General features: G+C 44.4%; 1 protein-coding gene across 1 annotated transcript in view; it reads right to left on the bottom strand.

Annotated features, from left to right (window-relative positions):
- Window positions 1–6,060: 6,060 nt before the first annotated feature.
- The window catches only part of KNG1 (kininogen 1), a 29,973-nt gene continuing 13,181 nt past the window's right edge, over window positions 6,061–22,852 (bottom strand). Inside the window, exons 6-11 of the mRNA XM_073358723.1 lie at window positions 21,879–21,986; window positions 20,425–20,506; window positions 17,989–18,161; window positions 12,053–12,160; window positions 10,827–10,910; window positions 6,061–7,452 (exon numbers count right to left, since the gene is read on the bottom strand). Of these exons, the coding sequence (XP_073214824.1) occupies window positions 6,637–7,452; window positions 10,827–10,910; window positions 12,053–12,160; window positions 17,989–18,161; window positions 20,425–20,506; window positions 21,879–21,986 (1,371 nt within the window). The 3' untranslated portion in view covers window positions 6,061–6,636. The remainder of the gene's footprint in view (window positions 7,453–10,826; window positions 10,911–12,052; window positions 12,161–17,988; window positions 18,162–20,424; window positions 20,507–21,878; window positions 21,987–22,852) is intronic.

The raw sequence follows: 22,852 nt of genomic DNA, 5'->3' as shown, positions 1-22,852 counted from the left end.
ACTTAGAAGAGTTGCTACTTTATCATTTAGAAACTGTTTGCGGCTGCTTCTGAGATAATTACCATTTGACACTGCTGTACTATAAATATTATCCTAATGAGCAAAGGCAACTATGAAAGATATTCAGTATGGTGGATTGGCAACGAGAAAAAGTAATGCTAAATACCCAATATAATGTTGGACACATCAGTGCTGTGTGTATAAAGATGGTTTAATTGTTGTTTACTATTATGGCTATTAAATGTTCAGCACCCTGAGTGCCTCCCTAAGAAGGGTGGACGCAATTTATAATACAATTGTTATGATGGATCGGTGTCCGGAAATGCCCAAGATTAGATACATGTCACTGCTAAATATTGGTGAGTACTCAAAAACACTTTTGTCAGTTGTCGAGAGTCAAGAAGTGGCTTCAGACTTGCAGAGTGGAATTCTGCAAAGTGGTTGAGGCTTGCAGTGTAGAGTCCTCAATGAGCCTTTCATAAGCGGCTTTTGTTGAATTCTCCACATCTGCTTAGCCTCTCTGTCATATCTAGCAGTTCTTTGCTCTCCTCATCTCCCCTGGGCTCTCACTGGTTCTCCACTCCATCAGAGATCCATTGCAGGCAGATTTAGCCATATGCAACAGACCCTATATGATAGGAAGCCAGGTCTGTCCCTTGCTAAAGCCAGTGTATGTTGCCCTGGTGGCTTAATGGGGCTTAATGGGGCCTTAAAGATGGTAAAAGCAGACCTAATAGAATATTTCCAGTGTACCAATTCCCCAAGCCACCCTGAGTGTAGTGGCATGTGGCATACCAAAAGTGTGGCCAAGGCAGGAGGAATCAGATGATAATTTGCTGTTGTCTCAGGTCCTCTCCTTCTAGGACCTCCTTTTCTACCAGTCTGCGCCCGAGGACTGCCTTTAGCGCTGATCTCCTTCCCCTCAGTCATCAATGGGACCTCCTGTTTCTGCTGGGGTCAGAGAGGGAGTGAGCAGAGCACTGTGCATTCCAGCCATTCTGGCCTGTAGATCAGTCAGTTGGCAGCTTTGGGAAGCTGCTGTAAGGGTATGTCTACACTGCAGCTGGGAGGTGTAATTCCCAGCTGAGTAGACATGCATGCGCTAGTTCTGCTTGAACTAAAAGATAGTAGCATGACTGCGGTAGCTCAGGCTAGCCACCCGAGTATGTACCCAGGGGGTCAAGTGGGATTAGTATGAGTTAGGTGCCCAAGTACAAGCCTGCCTGGGTGCTGCGTATGCACTCTGGTTGCTTGCCTGTGCTGAAGCCCATGCTGCCATGCCTGCACTACTGCTCTTACTGATGCTAGCTAAATAAATTAAAACTAGCGCGGGCATGCCTACCTGAGCTACAATCATACCTTCATTTGAAAGGCCCCCAGTGCCCGAACAAGATATTTTAGTTGAACGGTTTTATGATTGCTAAAGTGACCCAGTTTGTGTTATCCCTAGACACATTCTGTAACCCAGTTGTTTTATGAGGCAAGCACTAGGGTAGCAGATACTGTATGCATTTCTAGGGAATGGGGGCATATTCTAATATATCCTGTTTTTGTTTGTTTTAGCTAATACCCAACTAGTGGAGCTGCTGGTATGTGTGGGTGGAGGGGAATCCAGCTACAGAAGATTTGCTGCTCGCTGTGACATTTTACAAATAAATCTCTTTCATTGAAAGTGAGTGGCAAGAAATATATTTCTGCTGGCACGCAGGGATCAAAATAAGACGAGTGTTCATCTCCATTTAAATTTCTTTGTATGTGTCTGACTATTTTTTTCAAGCTCGTGAGCTACAGAGTTTGGCTACATTAGCCAAATTGTTTGTTTAAATGTGTTATTGCTGTCACTGTTCTACTGATTATTGCTTACACTCCTCCTTGAAGCCATTAGTAAACTTGAATCAACCCTGACAGTTGATCTTATAGTAATCTGAGCACCGCATTTTAAAAAAGTCCTCTCTGGGGTAAAGGCAGATAGAAAGGTGTCCCTCTATCCCAGTCTCTTAGCCAGCTTTGTATGTTCACTGTCTACATTTTTTGCTTTGTATGTGTGGTTTCCATTCCAACGTGGGGTAGTGTTTGACAGCTGAGTGGTTTCCTTCGGGCTCCAGAAGTAAGTGCATCTGGTGGAACATGTAGCATCGCTTGTTGAATCCTTTACAGCAACTTTTCACAAAAGAAAGTTGTTTTGGTTGTCAGTTCTTCGAGTCATGAGGCAAGTACACTTCTTTGGCACAGATCCTGTCTCTTCGAACGGTTCTGATATGCTGGGAGTCACTTTGAACCAAAGCTAGGCTTATATACAAAGTAAGCACTCTGCGCTTTCGAGGGCCCAGTAATTTAATGCCCGTCTGTCAACTTGCAGGCTAGCTTCTGATTTAGAATGAAAACAGAGGTAGAATAATCAGTGCCAAGCCTCCATGACAGGCAGCAGATCTACAGTGTGGGGCAACTCATATCCATCTCCCCATAATTCATAAGGGTGGCCTTACTTTGAAGTTTGTGTACAGTATTTCACTGAGCAGCAGACTGAGACCAGCACAGTAGCAGCATTAACATCAGTACTCATTGTGACAACATGCCTTATCTAATTAGGAAAACCCTCACTTTTTCCTGCTTACAGCAGCCTTCCTCTTTTATTTTAGTATGCGGTAGAATCATCTTGTAGTGAAGTCAGTTTTTAATAGAACAACTTCCCTTTAAGCAAACATTCTGTGTACTGTAATTGAGATTGCAGGGGCTGATTCATCCTTGTACGGTTTTGCATGAGGAATAGAATTCAGGGTTTTATTGTATGTGGTCCACATGTGTAACCAGACTCTGGAATAAAAATATCAGATCTTTCAGTGTTTTGTAAGAGTAACTGAGAAACCTGAGCGCTAGTAACTGCAGGGCGGCCCCTGTCTATAGTGCAGTAGAGGTAAAATGTAATTGTGATTTGGCACCTTTTAATAGGGTGACCAGGTGTCCTGATTTTGTAGGGACAGTCCCGATTTTTGGGTCTTCTTCTTATATAGGCTCCTATTACCCCCCTCCCCATCCCTATTTTTCACATTTGCTGTCTGGTCACCCTACCTTTTAAAAACCCACTTTGCACTCATGGCTGCGACTCCTGAATCAGGAGCTGGCATCCAGCTGAGTTTCTCATTCTTGAATGGATGACTGGAATACATGTTTGATTCTATGATTCCTCTTTGCGTGGAATCATGTGATGTTGTCCCTCTGATGTCATGATCCCTCCAATGCAATTACCAATCAGAGTATAGCTTCTCAGACCGAGGAGACAGTTCAACAGCCCTTACACTCAAAAGTCCCATCTCTGGATTTCTGTAGAAATCAGAATGTAAGCTTTCTGGTGCAGGGAGTATGTCTTAATTTTATAGTTATAAAATGACATGTACACTTACAGTGTGCAAAAGGAACAGGAGTACTTGTGGGGCTGCCCACGAAAGCTCATGCTCAAATAAATTCGTTAGTCTCTAAGGTGCCACAAGTCCTCCTGTTCTTTTTGCGGATACAGACTAACACGGCTGCTACTCTGAAACTTATAGTGTGGCATTTTGTACATAATAATTGGGCAAGCTTTCTTTGCGTGCTGAAAGAGATTCAGCAATAAAAAAAGGAGGTGCATAGATGTGGTGTGTTTATCTGCATAAACACATGCTGATAACACACTGGCACAGAAGACAGTCCTGAGTGCTAAGCTTCCCGGCTTTTTACCTGTAACCAGAAAGTCCTACTAAACAGGAAATTGTCAAATCAATTCAGAAAAACTGCCATCTACTGGCCAAGCTAGAGATGTACTTGCTCAGGCATTAGGTCTTCTCCTTTGTCATATATATATGTACAGTTTTACCAAGCATAACTCAATAATAATAGCTTGTAATTCCATAGAGCCTATCACCACTTTAGTCAGAAATAGAGCTGATCAAAAATTTTCAGATGGAATGTTGTTCTGTTGGCAACTGCCATTTCCCCTCATTCAAAACTTTGCAAGGAATGTCAATTTTGACAATTTCATTTTGGGGCAAAAAAAATTGAAACAAAGTATTTTGATAATGATGAAACTTTTTTTTTACATTTTTGGAATATAACATCCCTGTGCCCTTTTACTCCTATTTCACCCCCAACCCCAATTCTTACCCCTTTCTTCTCCCCTACTGCTATCCCCCCTTGCTCTTGCTAGTGACCCCACCCAACTCCTGCCCCTGTCTTCCCACTCTGCTTCTATTTTCCCCTGCCCGAATCCTGTCCCTGTTCTCTTTCCTCTGCTCCTGGCCCATCCTCATTCTCTGCCTATATTCCCCCACTCCTGTTCTGATCCCCCTCAGCTCCTACAGCCCTTCTTCTCCAGGCTCCGATTCTCTTTCCTCCCACCAAGCTCCTGCATCTCTCCCCGCACCCTGTATCTCTTCCACACACATCCCATCCCCCTGCACTCCAGTCAGGGTGCTTCCTCCTGGTCCTCTTCCTTGCTGCTTGGGGGTCAGTTGCAGGAAAATTGTGAACACAGGAGAGACATTCTCCCTGATAGCAGTTCTGGTGCTAGTTCCACAGTGGCCCTGGCAGCCAGGAGGCACAACTGTAGGGAAAGTCCATCTCAACTCATGAAAACCTGGGCTGGAGCATGAATAGTCCAGATGGAATCTTCAGAGAATTTCATTGCCAAATGCTAACAAACCTCTTCCGAGTATGTGCCATTTGCGATTTTTCAGAGGCTTATAACTTGGCCAAATTTGGTTGGATTTTCATGGGCATGGCAAAAGACACATTTTTGACACCAGCGTGACCCGTCCCCCCCAATCCCTGTCAATTTTTAAGTCTTTGTTCCAAAGCACTAAGGTTCTAGAGCTTTCCAGCAAAACGGTTGTAATAGGTTGTTTTTTTTTAAAACATGGGCAAAACAATGTATTTTTCCCTAACCTCGTTCTCCAAAATGGCTGAACCATTTTAGCTGAAACTTTCAAAATAAATAAAATAAAAAAAATAGCTTTTGACAGACACCCAGCATGGAAAATATCAGCCTGAACAATTTACATTTGGAAGAGTTATAAGCAACAGAAAACAGTATTTTATAGTGGAAAGTGTCAGACAGCCTTAATTATAGACTTGTCGCCTCTAATTAGGGCCCTACCAAATTAACAGTCCATTTTGGTCAATTTCACGGTGATAGGATTTTAAAAATCATAAATTTCATGATTTCAGATATTTAAAAATGAATTTTCACAGTATTGTAATTGTAGGGGTCCTGACCCGAGAAGTTGTTGTTGGGGTGGGAGGTCACAAGATTATTGTGGCGGGGGGAGGGGGGCGGGGGGGTTGCAGTACTGCTCCACTTACTTCTGCGCTGCTGGTGGGGGTGGGGGTGCCTTCAGAGCTGGGCAGCTGGAGAGCAGCAGCTGCTGGCTGGGAGCCCAGCTCTGAAGGCACGGCCATTGCCAGCGGCAGCGCAGACGTAAAGATGGCATGGTATGGTACTGCCACCTCTACTTCTCTGCTGCAACCTTCAGAGCTGGACTCTTAGTCTGCAGCCACCGCTCTCCGGCCGCCCAGCTCTGAAGGCAGTGCAGAAGTAAGGGTGGCAATACTGTGACCCCCCTAAAATAACTGTGCCACTTCCCTGCAACTCCCTTTTGGGTCAGGACCCCCAATTTGAGAAATGCTAGTCTCCCCAGAGAAATCTGTACAATATAGGCTAAAAGCATATAAAAGATCAGATTTCATAGAGGGAGATCAGATTTCACAGTCCGTGATGTGTTTTTCATGGATGTGAATTTGGTAGGGCCCTACCTATATTACTGTTACCAGACCTAAAGTGTCTGAGCACCTTTGCCACATGAAAGTCTCTCAGTTGCAGTGGCAGTTCCATATAGAATAGTTAATATTTTCTATACCGAAAATAGTTATGTAGCTTTGAAAATTTATTCTAGTAGGAACCTGCACCAGTGAGAACTGGATTCTCTGAGCTGCCCTCTACCATCTCTTCCAAGAAGAGAACCTGCTAAGTGAAGTACTGGCAGAAATGTTAATTGGAGTAAAGAAATTAACAAGTCATACATTTTCCTTTTATTTTGTTATTTTGTATTCTCCAAAAATGTGTCAGTCCTGCAGAGATGAAAAATATGGTTTTAAACCTCTAAGGAAGGGATTCTCACCCTGTTTCATACTGTGCCTTCTTTTCAAGCTTCATTTGACAGGGTTTCCTCAGATGACTCCCAGAATTTTTTGAACCGGTTCCCACGACGTTTCAAACATGGTGTGATGGAATCTGTGCAGTGGTACCTAGTGTGTTTCTGACATCTGAGGTGAGGATGATGAGTTGCAAGTAACTGAATAAATCTACTTCAGCAGGAAACTAGAGAAAAGTGGCCTGACTTTCCTCTCACTTACACTTTTTCTATGCCAGTATAACTCATTGATTTCAATGGAGTTACTCCTGATCTACACCTTTGTAAGGGGAGAGTCAGGCACAGAGAATTGGCTCATGCTCTCAATTCCTCCAGAAAACTGCTGGTGGCCCTCTTAAGTATCATAGCTAACAAGATGAGAACCACTGCTCTACAATTTTACACGTTTCTAAAGAAAATAATTTTTATGATTTTCTGTTTGTTGCCTAAAAAAATGGACCATAAACTGTCTGAATTACAGTAGAGAATCCATGAGGTTAAAATCATCCAAGTCCTGGGGGGGTAGTGTGTATTTTTCTGTCTGTGGGTTCGTGTCTTCAGATAGATGAGGTAAAAGATCCTCATTTGTCAGTACTTTAGGTTTGTTAGTAGTAGTTGAGAGGTCTGTGATTGGTTTCCATGGCTTTCCAGGACACTTTGGGACAGATGGTTCTGGGAGATCTGGCAACCCACCAAATAAAGGAATATCAGGAATAATTCCAGGGCTGTCTGGTTCTGCAGGGAGATCAGGGATCTCAGTAAAACCATCTGTTAGAGTACTAGGCAGCACATCTAGCTCTACCAGATCAGGCTTATGAGATTGTATTTCAGCTACTACAGCTATCAGCGTTTCCTTTTGGTTAGTGACCTTGTCATGGGATTCTTCAGAAGACTCTTCTGTTGAATGTTTACATTTGTCCTTTATCTTCTTTTGCTTATCCTTATGTTTTCCGTGCCCATGTCCATGTCTATCCTCATGTTCTGATCCACACCCAATATCATGTCTGCACCTGTGTTCATGTTCTGGTCCATGTTCAATATCATGTCTGTGCCCATGTTCATCCTCATGTCCACGTCTATGATCATGTTCTGGTCCATGCCCAATATCATGTCTGTGCCCCTGTTTATGTGCTGGTTCATGCCTAATATCTTTTCCTGGCCCTTTGCCAGGGCCTTGTCCTTCTCTAGGTCCCTTTTCATTTTTAATTTGGGGTGTGTATTGAATAGTTTTAGCTTCCACAGCTAGAGATCGGAAAGGAGTAAAGCCTGGAGGCCTTCTCATCAGTAGATTCTAAAAAGGAACAGGAGATATTAGACGAATATATTGCAATAATATTATTATCTACACATAGTACACCATTTGGAACAATTCTGCTTGTGGTTGCAATGTAAGAGGTAGACATCTCTTGCCAAATTTTTTTTAAAATAGTGCTTAAAAAGAAGGTGGTGGGGGAGGGGGGTACTTTGTTGACTGCCTGCCTTAGTTTCAAATATTTGAGAACTAGCAAATTGCAGATGATGTGTAAATGTGAGTCAATAAACAAAAATATGTTGTTAACAGATCTTGTGAACTAAGCTAGATAGTCATGTGTATTTATAAGGGTGATAATAACAACACTTCATAGTGTTTTAGAAATTCTAGCTAAATAAAACACTTCACCCATCACTGAAATCCAGCCACCTTTAGGATGGAATAGTACAGCATTCAACCATTGTTCAGGGAAGTTTATGGTGAAGCCAGTATAATATGATCTGCAGTGTAGACCTAGCTGGAGAGGACCTCTGCAGTCAATACAGAACAAATACGATGACCCAAATTCCAGAAGTTTATTTTTATATCCTTTCTCTGAGACCACCATGCTCTGACACAGATACAGGGCTGGATAATGGTTGGATGGGGAGGAGGAGGAGGATCTGATGGAAATGTCTCCTGAAAACCAAATCTACAAATCCAGGCCCATCCTGCCAGGCAAAAGGGGATCTGGACTGATACCTGCTGCCCTACTAATGTGCAAAGATCAGCAGATATTGTGGAGATTTGTTTATGTCCCCAAAATGGTAATTCCTCCCTCCCCCCGCCCCCAGTTTGCAAACACAATCAACACTACAAAAAGAAGGATTCTGGGTGGACTCCTCCTGAAGGTCGAAACAACAGACTGGACTTCCACATAGAATGCTTCCGCCGACATGCACGGGCTGAAATTGTGGAAAAGCAGCATCACTTGCCCCATAACCTCAGCCGTGCAGAACACAATGCCATCCACAGCCTCAGAAACAACTCTGACATCATAATCAAAAAGGCACCACTGACTTCCTGAGGAAACTACAATCCATCAGTGATCTTCCTGAAAACACCATCCTGGCCACTATGGATGTAGAAGCCCTCTACACCAACACTCCACAAAAAGATGGACTACAAGCCGTCAGGAACAGTATCCCCGATAATGTCACGGCTAACCTGGTGGCTGAACTTTGTGACTTTGTCCTCACCCATAACTATTTCACATTTCGGGACAATGTATACCTTCAAACCAACGGCACTGCTATGGGTACCCGCACGGCCCCACAGTATGCCAACATTTTTATGGCTGACTTAGAACAATGCTTCCTCAGCTCTCGTCCCCTAATGCCCATACTCTACTTGCGCTATATTGATGACATCTTCATCATCTGGACCCATGGAAAAGAAGCCCTTGAGGAATTCCACCATGATTTCAACAATTTCCGTCCCACCATCAACCTCAGCCTGGACCAGTCCACACAAGAGATCCACTTCCTGGACACTACGGTGCTAATAAGCGATGGTCACATAAACACCACCCTATACCGGAAACCTACTGACCGCTATTCCTACCTACGTGCCTCCAGCTTTCACCCAGATCACACCACACAATCCATTGTCTACAACCAAGCTCTACAATACAACCGCATTTGCTCCAACCCCTCAGACAGAGACAAACACCTACAAGATCTCTATCAAGCATTCTTACAACTACAATACCCACCTGCTGAAGTGAAGAAACAGATTGACAGACCCAGAAGGGTATCCAGAAGTCAGAAGTCCAGGACAGGCCCAACAAAGAAAATAACAGAACACCATTAGCCATCACCTTCAGCCCCCAACTAAAACGTCTCCAACGCATCATCAAGGATCTACAACCTATCCTGAAGGATGACCCATCACTCTCTCAGATCTTGGGAGACAGGCCAGTCCTTGCTTACAGACAGCCCCCCCAACCTGAAGCAAATACTCACCAGCAACCACATACCACACAACAGAACCACTCACCCAGAAACCTATCCTTGCAACAAAGCCTGTTGCCAACTGTGTCCACATATCTATTCAAGGGACACCATCGTATGGCTTAATCACATCAGCCACACTATCAGAGGCTCGTTCACCTGCACATCTACCAATGTGATATATGCCATCATGTGCCAGCAATGCCCGTCTGCCATGTACATTGGTCAAACTGGACAGTCTCTACGTAAAAGAATAAATGGACACAAATCAGATGTCAAGAATTATAACATTCATAAACCAGTCGGAGAACACTTCAGTCTCTCTGGTCACGCGATTACAGACCTAAAAGTCGCAATATTACAACAAAAAGACTTCAAAAACAGACTCCAATGAGAGACTGCTGAATTGGAATTAATTTGCAAACTGGATACAATTAACTTAGGCTTGAATAGATTGGGAGTGGATGGGTCATTACACAAAGTAAAACTATTTCCCCATGTTTCTTCTGCGCCCCCCCCCCCCCCCATTCCTCAGATGTTCTTGTCAACTGTTGGAAATGGCCCACCTTGACTATCACTACAAATGGTTTTCTCCCCCTTCCCCCCCACTCTCCTGCTGGTAGTAGCTCATCTTAAGTGATCACTCTCCTTACAGTGTGTATAGTAACACCCATTGTTTCATGTTCTCTGTGTCTATAAATCTCCCCACTGTATTTTCCACTGAATCCATCCGATGAAGTGAGCTGTAGCTCATGAAAGCTTATGCTCAAATAAATTTGTTAGTCTCTAAGGTACCGCAAGTACTCCTTTTCTTTTTACAATCAACATAGACATCTATGGGGATTGATGGTGCTCAGCATCTCACAGAATTGAGCATGACAGATCCTGCAAAGAACCAATCATCAGGCAGGCAGAATAGTCTCTATACTCATGGTAATGTTGCTCTCTTATTCTGCACCTTCTGCAGTTTAGTGTATGTCTAAACTGCATCTGGAAGTGAGCTCCCCAATCCAGGACCACAGGCTCATGTTAGGACTCCTGCTACTGCGTTGAAAATAATATCTGTGTAGACAGTGCTTTGAAATTGTGACTTGGGCTGCGAGGCTTGCTTCTAGATGCAATGTAAATGTATCCTTACTTAGCCCAGCATCTCATCTCAAGCATTGCATTAGCTCAGCCTAGGTCACTGAGGTCAGAGGGCGAGAGGAATGGTTACATTACTAAGATGATTAAAAGTGACCATTTCCCTTTCTTTAAAAATACAAGATATGAGCTAATCTGAGGATAAAAATATGAGCTAATCTGAGAACTGGATGTTCTGGGAGACAGATAAAGGGATATAAATATTTCCCCACTACAAATTTTGCGTCTAGCGTTGTAAGTAATCTGAAATGAAATAATATATTTATTGAGAATTCGTACCTCCTCTTCGGTGCAGCTAACCTTGGGGTGTATTGTCTTTGTCCAGGGTATCACATAAACTTGTGCTGTGCATAGCAAAGGTTTCTGTCACCAAATAAACAAACAAATAAATAAAGCCAACATGGGCTCTTAAAACAAGAGTATGTCACAAACAGGAGAACAGACTGATGTATGAATAAGGCTATACAATTTTAGTGACCCTTTTAAAAACCTTATTATATTTGGAGCTTTATGTGAATATCTGTGGAATCCATCTGTCTTATCTGTTCAACTCATAACGCTAATTCTCAGCACTTTCATCTCCAAAGTACTTTACAAGCATTAGCTAGGTAATCCTCATAGCACCCGTACGGGTAGGTAAATGTTGATGTCATTATAGCTATTTAAGATGGGGAAATTGAGGTGCGGAGAGGTTAAAGTCAAACATTTCAAAAGTGGCCATTGTTACTGGGTGCCTCGGTGGAACTGACTTTACTGCCCCTTGCTGTAGTATTTTTCAACCCTCAGAAATGAGCTCTTCCAGGTGGCGTGGGGAAGGGGGGAGAGAGAGAGAGAGAGTGTGTGTGTGTGTGTGTGTGAGAGAGAGATCCACCCACCATCACTCTGCTACAAACAGTCTCATCAGCACCATCCTCCTGACCAGGCCCTCTTCCCCAACCTTAGGAGTGCTCTCTCCAGCAGCACTAACCCATTGTTCGACCCCAACTGGGGTCCTACCTTCCTTTGCCCCAAGTGTGCCAGCCCCTAGTCATAGGAGCACTCCACTCCAGCAACATCAGCCTGCCCACACCCCGGTAGTACCCTCCCCCACCTTTCTTTTTTGACTCCATAACCCATAAAATGGTCAAATTATCCAATTAGCTTTGCATTAAGCAGACAGATTGTGCAGTTGGAGTGACTCCACCAAAGCAACTCTTTCTGCTGTCTTTGGCAGTATCTTGGGTCACACACAGAGCTCATGATAAAGGTAAAGATAATGCTAGGAGAGAAAACTCCCTCAGTTTATTGAGGAATGATTAGCATTTATTGATCTGGCTGTCTAGTGGTAGCAAAGGCCAACTGAGGGTGTCTAATAAAACCACCAAATCTGGGTTGCTGGTTTGGTGGGGGTTATTTTTGTTTTTGTGGGGGGTTTTTTACAGCATGATCATCTCTGGTGCAATTCAATTGGGTTAATTTGGAGCCATCCCTCTGACTTGATGGTCTGCAGCATCCCAATCACTTACGCTGTCTATTGTAGTCACACAATCTTCATTTAGCTTCTTGACATCTGTCTTTGAGCAGTTTGTCTTCCTAATTTTAAATGTTATATTATAATTTTTTCCAGCAACCACCTGAAAAATCAGTAAGAAGATTTTCCTCATTAAATGTGTTTTTATTACAAGAGGTTCACAGAAAAGGCAGTGCTCTAAAAACTTAACACCACTTGTAGGGAGCCAAATATAAGGGAAGGGAAGTTGGGTGAGTTAAAATGAAGAGTCTGCTAAATATAACCTCAGTGAAAACCAAACTATTTGCCAAACACATTAAAGAGCTAAACTGTAAGGGTTCATTAATGTGCCTGGGACAATTGATTTGTTGTTATTATGTAGTATTTTTTACCACACCCAAAAGGGTGGCAGGAACCTCACAGTAGAAACAACAGATATGGGGTGAAGTTCTGGCTCCACTAAAGTCAGTGGGAGTTTGTAATTGATTTCAATGGGGCCAAGATTTCACCCACGTTTCCTTCCCTGAAACTATTTATATACTGATTTCACTCATGATATAACACGGGGGTTTCTAGACAATAGGGACAGATCAATAAGATAACGTGGATTGCTCTGCAAGGCTAGTGCATGCCATGGTGAGCTACAAGTGATATTATTTAACAAATCTGTTAGCTGGCTAATTTCTTGTTGGTTTCACAGAAGAAGTGGGCTGCGGGGCTGAGCCAGTGCCCATTGTGGTAACTGACTTTCCATTAAGAAAAGGAGGACTTGTGGCACCTTAGAGACTAACCAATTTATTTGAGCATGAGCTTTCGTGAGCTACAGCTCACTTCATCAGATGTTTACCGTGGAAACTGCAGCAGACTTTATATACACACAGACATCATGAAACAATACCTCCTCCCACCCCACTGTCCTGCTGGTAATAGCTTATCTAAAGTGATCAACAGGTGGGCCATTTCCAGCACAAATCCAGGTTTTCTCACCCTCCACCCCCCCACACAAATTCACTCTCCTGCTGGTGCTAGCCCATCCAAAGTGACAACTCTTTACATAATCAAGTCGGGCTATTTCCTGCATAGATCAAGGTTTTCTCACATCCCCCCCACCCCCATACACACACAAACTCACTCTCCTGCTGGTAATAGCTCATCTAAACTGACCATTCTCCAGGTTTAAATCCAAGTTAAACCAGAACATCCCCCCCCCCAGATGTTCTGGTTTAACTTGGATTTAAACCTGGAGAATGGTCAGTTTAGATGAGCTATTACCAGCAGGAGAGTGAGTTTGTGTGTGTATGGGGGTGGGGGGGATGTGAGAAAACCTTGATCTATGCAGGAAATAGCCCGACTTGATTATGTAAAGAGTTGTCACTTTGGATGGGCTAGCACCAGCAGGAGAGTGAATTTGTGTGGGGGGGGTGGAGGGTGAGAAAACCTGGATTTGTGCTGGAAATGGCCCACCTGTTGATCACTTTAGATAAGCTATTACCAGCAGGACAGTGGGGTGGGAGGAGGTATTGTTTCATGATTTCTGTGTGTATATAAAGTCTGCTGCAGTTTCCACGGTAAACATCTGATGAAGTGAGCTGTAGCTCACGAAAGCTCATGCTCAAATAAATTGGTTAGTCTCTAAGGTGCCACAAGTCCTCCTTTTCTTTTTGCGAATACAGACTAACACGGCTGTTCCTCTGAAACCTGACTTTCCATTGACTTCAGTGAGTGCTGGAACAGATCCATAAGGAAGCATGTCAGTGAGGAGAGAGTGGATAGAGGCCTTTCAGACCAGCTGAGGAAGGGTGAACCGTGTGTCTGGGGCAACGTGGAGGAGGCACACAGACTTGTGAGGGAGAGCCAAACAATCAGGGCATTGAGGCTGATATTTGTGGTGAAGTGGAGAAAATGAGGATTGTTTTGTTTTAATCATATACCATGTGTAAACTAGGGCTGTCAAGTGATTAAAAAAATTAATTGTGATTAATTGCACAATTAATTGTGCTGTTAATAATAGAATACCACTGATATAAATATTTTTGGATGTTTTCTACATTTTCAAATATATTGATTTCAATTACAACACAGAATACAAAGTGTACAGTGCTCACTTTATATTTATTTTTATTACAAATATTTGAACTGCAAAAAACAAAAGAAATAGTATTTTTCAATTCACCTAATACAAGTACTGAAGTGCAATCTCTTTATTGTGAAAGTTGAACTTACTGATGTAGAGTTATGTGCAAAAAAACCCCTGCATTCAAAAATAAAACAATGTAAAACTTTAGAGCAGGGGTGGGCAAACTACGGCCCCTGGGCCACATCTGGCCTGCCAGCCGATTTAATCAGGCCCTCGAGCTTCGCCTGGGGAGTGAGGTCTGGGGCTTGCCGCGCTCCAGCCAGGGAGCAGGGTTGCTCCGTGTGACGTGCCGCGGATCTGCGTGGCTCCCAGAAGCAGCGGCATGTCCCGCATCCAGCTCTTATGCGTAGAGGTAGCCAGAGGGCTCTGCACGCTGTCCCCACCCCAAGCGCCGTCCCTGCAGCTCCCATTGGCTGGGAACTGTGGCCAGTGGGAGCTGTAGGAGTGGCGTCTGCAGACGGGGCAGCACTGCAGAGCCGCCTTGCCGCAGCTCCATGTAGGAGCCAGATGGGAGACATGCTGCTGCTTCCAGGAGCTGCTTGAGGTAAGTGCCATCTGGAGTCTGCACTCCTGCGCCCCAACCCTCTGCCCCAGCGCTGATCCTGCTCCCACCCTCGGAACCACTCAGTCCCAGCACGGAGCACCCTCCTACACCCCAAACCCCTCATCGCCAGCTCCACCCAAGAGCCTGCACCCCCACCCGGAGCCTTCACCCCCCTCCGTGCCCCAATCTCCTGCCCCAGCCCAGAGCCTCCTCCCACATTCCAAACTCCTTGGTCCCAGCCTGGAGCACCTTCCTACATCCCAAACCTCTCATTCCCAGCCCCACCCGAGAGCCTGCACCTCCAGCTGGAGCCCTCATTCCCCTCCCCCCTGCACCGCACCCCAGCCCGGAGCCCCCTCCTGCACCCTGAACTCCTCATTTCTGGCCCCACCCCAGAGCCTTCATCCCCAGCCAGAGCCCTCAGCCCCTCCCGCACCCAACCCCAATTTTGTGAGCATTTATGGCCCACCATACAATTTGCATACCCAGATGTGGCCCTTGGGCCAAAAAGTTTGCCTACCCCTGGTTTAGAGCCTACAAGTCCACGCAGTCCTACTTCAGCCAGTTGCTCAAACAACAAGTTTGTTTACATTTGCAGGAGATAATGCTGCCCGCTTTTTGTTTACATCATCTGAAAGTGAGAACAGGTGTTCACATGGCACTGTTGTAGCCAACGTAGCAAGATATTTACGTGCCAGATGCGTTAAAGATTCATGTGTCCCTTCATGCTTCAACGCAATCCCGAGACATACGCGTCCATACTGATGACAGGCTCCGCTCAAAAACCATCTAAAGTAGAGCAGACTGATGCATGTTCATTTTCATCATCTGAGTCAGATGCCACCAGCAGAAGGTTGATTTTCTTTTTTGGTGGTTCGGGTTCTGTAGTTTCCACATCTGAGCGTTGCTCTTTTAAGACGTCTGAAAGCTCCACACCTCATTCCGCTCAGATTTTGGACGACACTTCAGATTCTTAAACCTTGGGTCGAGTGCTGTAGCTATTTTTAGAAAGCTCACACTGGTACCTTTTTTGCATTTTGTCAAATCTGCAGTGAAAGTGTTCTTAAAACGAACACATGTGCTAGGTCATCATCCGAGACTGCTATAAGATGAAATATGTGGCAGAATGCGGGTAAAACAGAACAGGAGACATACAATTCTCCCACAAGGAGTTCAGTCACAAATTGAATTAACACATTATTTTTTAACAAGTGTCATCAGCATGGACGCATGTCCTCTGGAATGGTGGCTGAAGCATGAAGAGGTATACGAATGTTTAGCGCATCTGGCACACAAATACCTTGCAACGCCGGCTACAAAAGTGCCATGCGAACGCCTGTTCTCACTTTCAGGTGACATTGTAAATAAGAAGCAGGCAGCATTATCTCCCGTAAATGTAAACAAACTTGTTTGTCTTAGCAATTGGCTGAACAAGAAGTAGAACTGAGTGGACTTGTAGGCTCTAACGTTTTACGTTGTTTTGTTTTTGAGTGCAGTTATGTAACAAAAAAACCCCACATTAGTAAGTTAAACTTTCATGATAAAGAGATTGCACTACAGTACTTGTGTGAAGGGAATTGAAAAACACTATTTCTTTTGTTTATCATTTTTACAGGACAAATATTTGTAATAAAAATAATATAAAGTGAGCACTGTACACTTTGTATTCTGTGTTGTAATAGAAATCAATATAGAAAAACATCCAAAACATTTAATACATTTCAGTTGGTATTCTATTGTTTAACAGTGCGATTAATTGCAATTTTTTAATCATGATTAATTTTTTTGAGTTAATTGCATAAGTTAACTGCGATTAATCAACAGCCCTAGTTCCTGCAGCTCCTGTTGGCCGGGAATGGCAAACCTCAGCCACTGGGAGCTGCGGGCGGCCCTGCCTGCGGACGGTCAATGTAAACACTGTCTTGTGGCCCCCCAGCAGATTACCCTGATGGGACGTGTGCGGCCCATGGGCTGCAGGTTGCCCACCACTGCTCTGGAGCATTACTGGGAATGTAAGTTAACAGATTCCCAAGGAAAACAGTGAAGGCTCCATTGCTTGGGATTTTAAAAACTACTGTAGGATAGACAACAGAGAATATATGGTATAGAATGATAGCCTGGAGGATGGACTGGATGATCTTACTCATAGGTCTTTTCTATTTCTGATGTCGTATGAAATGATGCCAAAAAGTTTGGTAAAGAAGAGGGGTGTAACCAGGGGTGAAAGTAAATTAAAGGACTTACCGGTACGCCGGAGTCCTGAGCAGGGGGCATGGCTTAAACCATAGGCATGGCCTCAACCGGAAGAGGCAGGGCCTTAAATCCCCAGGCCCTTTAAATCTAGCTGTGGTAGTGGTGGCTGGGAGCTCCGGGCCCTTTAAATCACCCCCAAGCTGCCAGCTGCAGAGGCAGCTGGGAACCCCGGGGCTCAGGGATGATTTAAAGGGCCCAGGGCTCCAGCTGCCACTACTGCAGCAGAGCCCCGGGCCCTTTAAATCACTGAGAACCCCTGGGGGCTCCCAGCTGCTACCACTACCTGGGGCTCTGGCAGAGCTTTAAAGGGCCTGGGGTTCCACTGTGGTAGTGACTGCTGGAGTCCCGAGCCCTTTAAATCCCCACGTGAGCCCTGCTGCCTGAGCCCTGGGGTAGCAGCAGCTGGGCTCCGTTGGGAATTTAAAGGGCTCCGGGGCTCCAGCCGTCGCTACCCCAGGGCTTGGGCAGCAGGGCTCAGGCGGGGATTTAAAGGGCTCGGGGCTCCAGCAGCCACTACCGCCCCGGCCCTTTAAATCCCTGCCTGAGCCCCACTGCCACTACCCCAGGGCTTTAAATTGCCATCTGGGAAAGCCGGTCCCGGTACGGCAAACCGGCTCTTGCCGGTACGCTGTACCGGGGCGTACCGGCTTACTTTCACCTCTGGGTGTAACAAACATCAGATTCCTTAATCGGAACCCAGCCCTATTGTTTTGGGTCCAGGTCAGACAAAAAAAAATATGTTGAAGGATTTTTGGGCGGGGGTGGGGGGGGGTTCCTTTTGGATGCATCCTAAGATGGCTGAAATTTGCAAGAACGGGCATTCAGATACCCTGGTGACCCAAGTGGTATAAACACTTGAGCAGATAGACCAGCTCCCAAGATTTCAAACCCAAATTCAAACCTTAACCCTGATTCAGCCTTGACCCCCGTCATCACCATATCCTTGGCCCATCTCTACGAAATATGGAGAGGTGGTTTTAAATAAAACTGAACATGAAAAGGAAAGAAGAATCCCAACCTGCACTGTGGCATATAATATTACTTCAGCTTTATAATAGAAGTCATCATTGCTCTCTGCATTATACTTCTCCAGGGTAGCCCTCAGTGGTTCCTCCAATTCTGTACTGTTAGTTGGGATGGGCCTTGGACAGCCAGCACAAATGGAAATGTGAGGAGATACAGTTTCCGCAACTGAAAGAAACATCAGGTTTCAGGTAAATCTAAGGAACAAAAGATTCAGTGTGCATTGGGCTAGGGCGAACCATTGAGGGAGAAATTTATCTCTGCCAGGCATGGCTGTGTTTGAGTCTGTTAGGGTGGGACCTAAAATATTTTGGGGCTTGATTTGGTAGATGTTTGTGTTGTCAATCAATTATGTGTTCTGGAGAAAGCAGAATTTAGGCGCCAAGGGTCAGACAGTGCATTTGATCGTTACACTGCTCCTCATGGAAATGAGAGTACAAATTGAGGGTGGCAAGTTTCTGTTAGACGAGAAAGATCTCCACTTGTGTGATGGGCTGGACTAGAGGAAACAGGAGGGTCCTTTCATCCCTGAAATCTATGAGTGCACACTGTGCAGTGAGTGATTGCATTTTGAAGAATTACATAATCATTCCTTGAAGCAAAACAAGTCTATGAATGTGTGGGGAAGTAGCACACGCTACATGTAGTGACCCTGAACCCGCAGATCTAAAAATCTTGGAATGGTAACAATCTATGTCCTAATAGAAGACTGGAAAGAAATGATAATAAACCAAATGGTCTGGTCGGAGGTATGGTGCTGGGTAATAATTAATCAGGTGTAGGTGGGATAATTTACTCCTGGAAAAAAAACTAATTTTCCAAGTTACCAAATTTAAGAATTGAACGAAGGACAGTGGTGTAACATGAAATAAAAAAGACAACACTAGATGAATTCTTGAGTCTAGTTGACAGGCTCTGAGAGCACCAGCCAACGTGGCTATGGCTCTTTGATTTAAGGAGGTGATGTACATACAGAATCAAGTTGTGAATGTGCAGTAATAATTTGTGCATGTTAAAGGGGTTGTTCCTCTATGCCTCCCTCCCCCCCCCATATATCTGTATCTTTGTGAAAATTCTTTAAATCAGTGGTTCTCAACCTTTCCAGACTACTGTACCCCTTGCAGGAGTCTGATTTGTCTTGCGTAGCCCAGTTTCACCTCACTTAAAAACAACTTGCTTACAAAATTGGATATAAAAATACAAGTGTCGCAGTACACAGTTACTGAAAAATTGCTTACTTTCTCATGTTTGCCATATAATTATAAAACAAATCGATTGGAGTATAAATATTGTACTTACATTTCAGTGTATAGTCTATAGAGCAGTATAAACCAGTCATTGTTTGTATGAAATTTTAGTTTGTACTGACTTCAATAGTGCTTTTTATGTAGCTTATTGTAAAACTAGGCAAATATCTAGATCAGTGGTTTTCAACCGGGGTACGGGGCCCCTGGGGGGGGCGCTGCGAGCAGGTTTCAGGGGGTCCACCAAGCAGGGCCAGAGTTAGACTCACTGGGTCCCAGGGCAGAAAGCCAAAGCCCCATCCCATGGGGCTGAAGCCCGGGGCCCTGAGCCCCGCCACACAGGGCTGAAGCTGAAGCCTGAGCAATGTAGCTTTGTGGGGGCCCCTGTGGCATGGGGCCCCAGGCAGTTGCCCTGCTTGATATCCCTTGACGCCAGCCCTGGCTTTTATATGCAGAAAACCAGTTGTCGTGGCACAGGTGGGCCGTGGAGTTTTTATAGCCTGTTTGGGGGGGCCTCAGCAAGAAAAAGTTTGAGAGCCCCTGATCTAGATGAGATGATGGACTCACTAGAAGACCTCTGGGTACTCCCAGGGTACGTGTACCCCTGGTTGAGAACCACTGCTTTAAATGATGGCCATCTCTGCAGCTCAACTTCTATTTGGAGGGGTAGATCAGAGCTCCTGGGAAAATACAGTTCTTCTGGAAACACAATAGATGAAACTGCTTGCAGAAGATACTATGTGATATTGACTTCTCTTTAAAGGATATCTCCTGATGGTGGTGGTGGAGAAGGAGGGAAGAAATAGGGGTGTGTGTTTTACCTGGAAATAAAGTTTAGAGGGATAAGTATACCCTCTGAGCTGCCTTGCTGATCTTCATGGTGGGTTTAACCTTGAGCTTAACCCTGCTGATCCCCATTCGGGGTCAGCAGCCCGCTTCACATGTCATAGACGAATGGCAGCATAAAGATCAGAGAAGAGAACTTTCCCCTGCATTTTAAATACTTGTAGGAAATGAGAAAATTATCTGTTAATATTCCATTGTGGGGGGGAAAGGCCTTATTGTTTTGCTGTGCCAGCAGAATACGTTTTCCCCTCCCATGATTTTTTTTCGTCCCTTGGCATTTTTATTGTTCATCAATTTTAAAACCATTAACATTTTTGAATTGACAGATGGTTGTCACATACCTGGAAACTTGCATTTCTGTGCAACATCCACAATTGTGTTAGTAAGATCCACATAGGCCTTGGCTTCACAGCGACCTACATGCTGGGTTGGGGGGAGAAAAAAAAGCTCTTTCTTTCCTCTTAGAAATACTTAACAAGGACATTTGTAAATGTCCTGATACCCTCCTTCACAGCAAACAATGCTGGGTCATGCAGAGAGAGATGAGAGGCCTACTTGTGTTGGCTTGTATACTGATTGGTCTCCATTGTCTCCATTGAATTTTCTCCTCATCTACGCAGGACCCAGCCATTCAGAAGTACGGGTGTGAGTAACAACTACTGGAAATGTGCTGAAGGGTCTTGCTTATCCTGCTAATACCTACCAATGGGCAGCTATGGTGTGAATGAGATCAAAATCAGGTTCAGTGATTTCTGATCAGGAGAAAAGATGACCTTGGGAAATCCTCCTGAGAAAATGGGAAGAGCCCTTTATAGATAGATATTGAAAAAAGATTAATGGGACCAGTTTTGACTTGGCCCTGCAAGGTACTGAACAACTAACTCCCTTTGACTTCATTGGGAGGTTAGAATGCTTAGTACCTACAGAATCATACCCTTGGGGTATGTCTACACTGCAGTGTGAGCCCAGGGTTCGAGCTCAAGCCTTACCCCCTTCTGTCTGCACACAAACCGTACCAACCCAGGGCTCAGACTCAGGACCCTCCAGGCGTGGAAGGTCTGAGCCTGAGTCTAGCCAGGACCCAGGATTCAAGATACCAAGACCTGGTAACTTATGGCACAGCGTAGCTGGAGTATGTGTATTTATTTATCATATCCTTAGAAGTTTTCCCATATAGACTGTGGCGCAGATAACAGTAATTTAGCAATTTGCTTTTCCTAAGAAATATCTGCCTGAAGCATTTTAATTTCCACATTACTGCTCTCCCAGTGCAGCTCCCTTGGCCAGGCTGCATAAGAGAATTTGCAAACGTTTCAGGGCATGGCCTTTTTAGGCTTTCATTCAGCAAAGGACTTAAACATGCGCTTAAATCCATTCCTAAGGAGCATGGCACTTAAGCACATGTTTAACTTTAAGCCTGTGGTTAAATTCCATTGGCTTTAAGGGTATGGCTACACTGCAATAAACACCCATGGCTGACCTGTGTCAGCTGACTTGAGCTTGCGGGGATCAGACTGCAGGGCTATAAAATTGCAGTGTAGACATTTGGGCTCAGGCTGGCGCCTGGGCTCCGGGACCCAGCCAGAACCTGGACAGTTGTGCTGCAATTTTATAGCCATGCAGCCCAAGCTTCGTGAGCCCAAGTCAGCTGACATGGACCAGCCGCAGGTGTTTTATTGCAGTGTAGACATACCTTAAGCTAAGCAGGTGCTTAAATACTTTGCTGAATCAGAATCTTAGTAATTAATTACCAAGATAAGAAGCTGTTTTGATAAACTACGTGAATACCACTTACGCCTCCAACAATGGGTTTGCACTCTGGACTTAAATCCTGAAAATTATTCTTGGTGCAGTTAGTCTCCTTGACTTCATATTCAATTGCATAATTCCATCCAGCCACCACCTTGAACAAATATTTAGGAGATAATTCAATATGTATTTGAAAGAAAAACTATTAAATAAAATCACCAAATCAATAGCAAGGTGATGATGCTGATAATACTTTGCACATCTGTAATACCTTCCATTCAAGGGTTTCAAATTGCTCTGCAGTCATTAAGCCACAGAACAGCCCAGTGCAGCAGGAAATTATTATTCTCATTTTACAGAAGGGTAAACTGAGTCATAGGGGCTAGCTATGAAATTTGTAACCAGATCCAGGTTCAGATTCCAATCCCGTCCCCCGCCCACTTCACAGTGCAGGGTTTCTCACATCTTCCTTTGAAGTATCTGATACTGGCTACGGGACTAGAGGATACTGGTCTGATCTAGTATGGCAGTTCCTATGATCCTAGGTATAGCACATGGCATAACAATATCTGAATAATGCAACTTTGAGTTGTAGGTGTCATTTATTATAAGGGGTGCTGCAATTATTATTTACTAGGAATTGTCTGCCTTGGGCATTTTCTTCTTTTATCTTGTTCAGGATTTTAGTCACTTTTTTGTTTGTTAAATGGCAACTTTCAATAATATCTGCTGTAAGGGTGCAGTTTACCTAATCCACCTGAATCCCAAGTACTCTGATGTTATGTAAGTGAAGTTCTGGAAAGTGGGAAGGCAAAATCTATCCTCCAGCCTGGACCCAGGATGCAAGGATGCAGCTCACTGTTTGTGGCTACTGCTCCCACCTCATGGAACAGCAGAGTAGCCTTATCCGCTCTGCATCACAGCAGACATAATCCCATTCACTTCAATGGATTTTGGATCAGGCCCCATATGCAGAAATGATAGGGATGCTAAATTAACATAAAAATACATAATATTCCT

Source organism: Lepidochelys kempii, chromosome 9 (assembly GCF_965140265.1).
Source record: "Lepidochelys kempii isolate rLepKem1 chromosome 9, rLepKem1.hap2, whole genome shotgun sequence".
NCBI classification, from domain to species: domain Eukaryota; kingdom Metazoa; phylum Chordata; order Testudines; family Cheloniidae; genus Lepidochelys; species Lepidochelys kempii.
The sequence above is the reverse complement of the archived record's forward strand: the minus strand, read 5'-3'. Positions and strand labels throughout refer to the sequence as shown.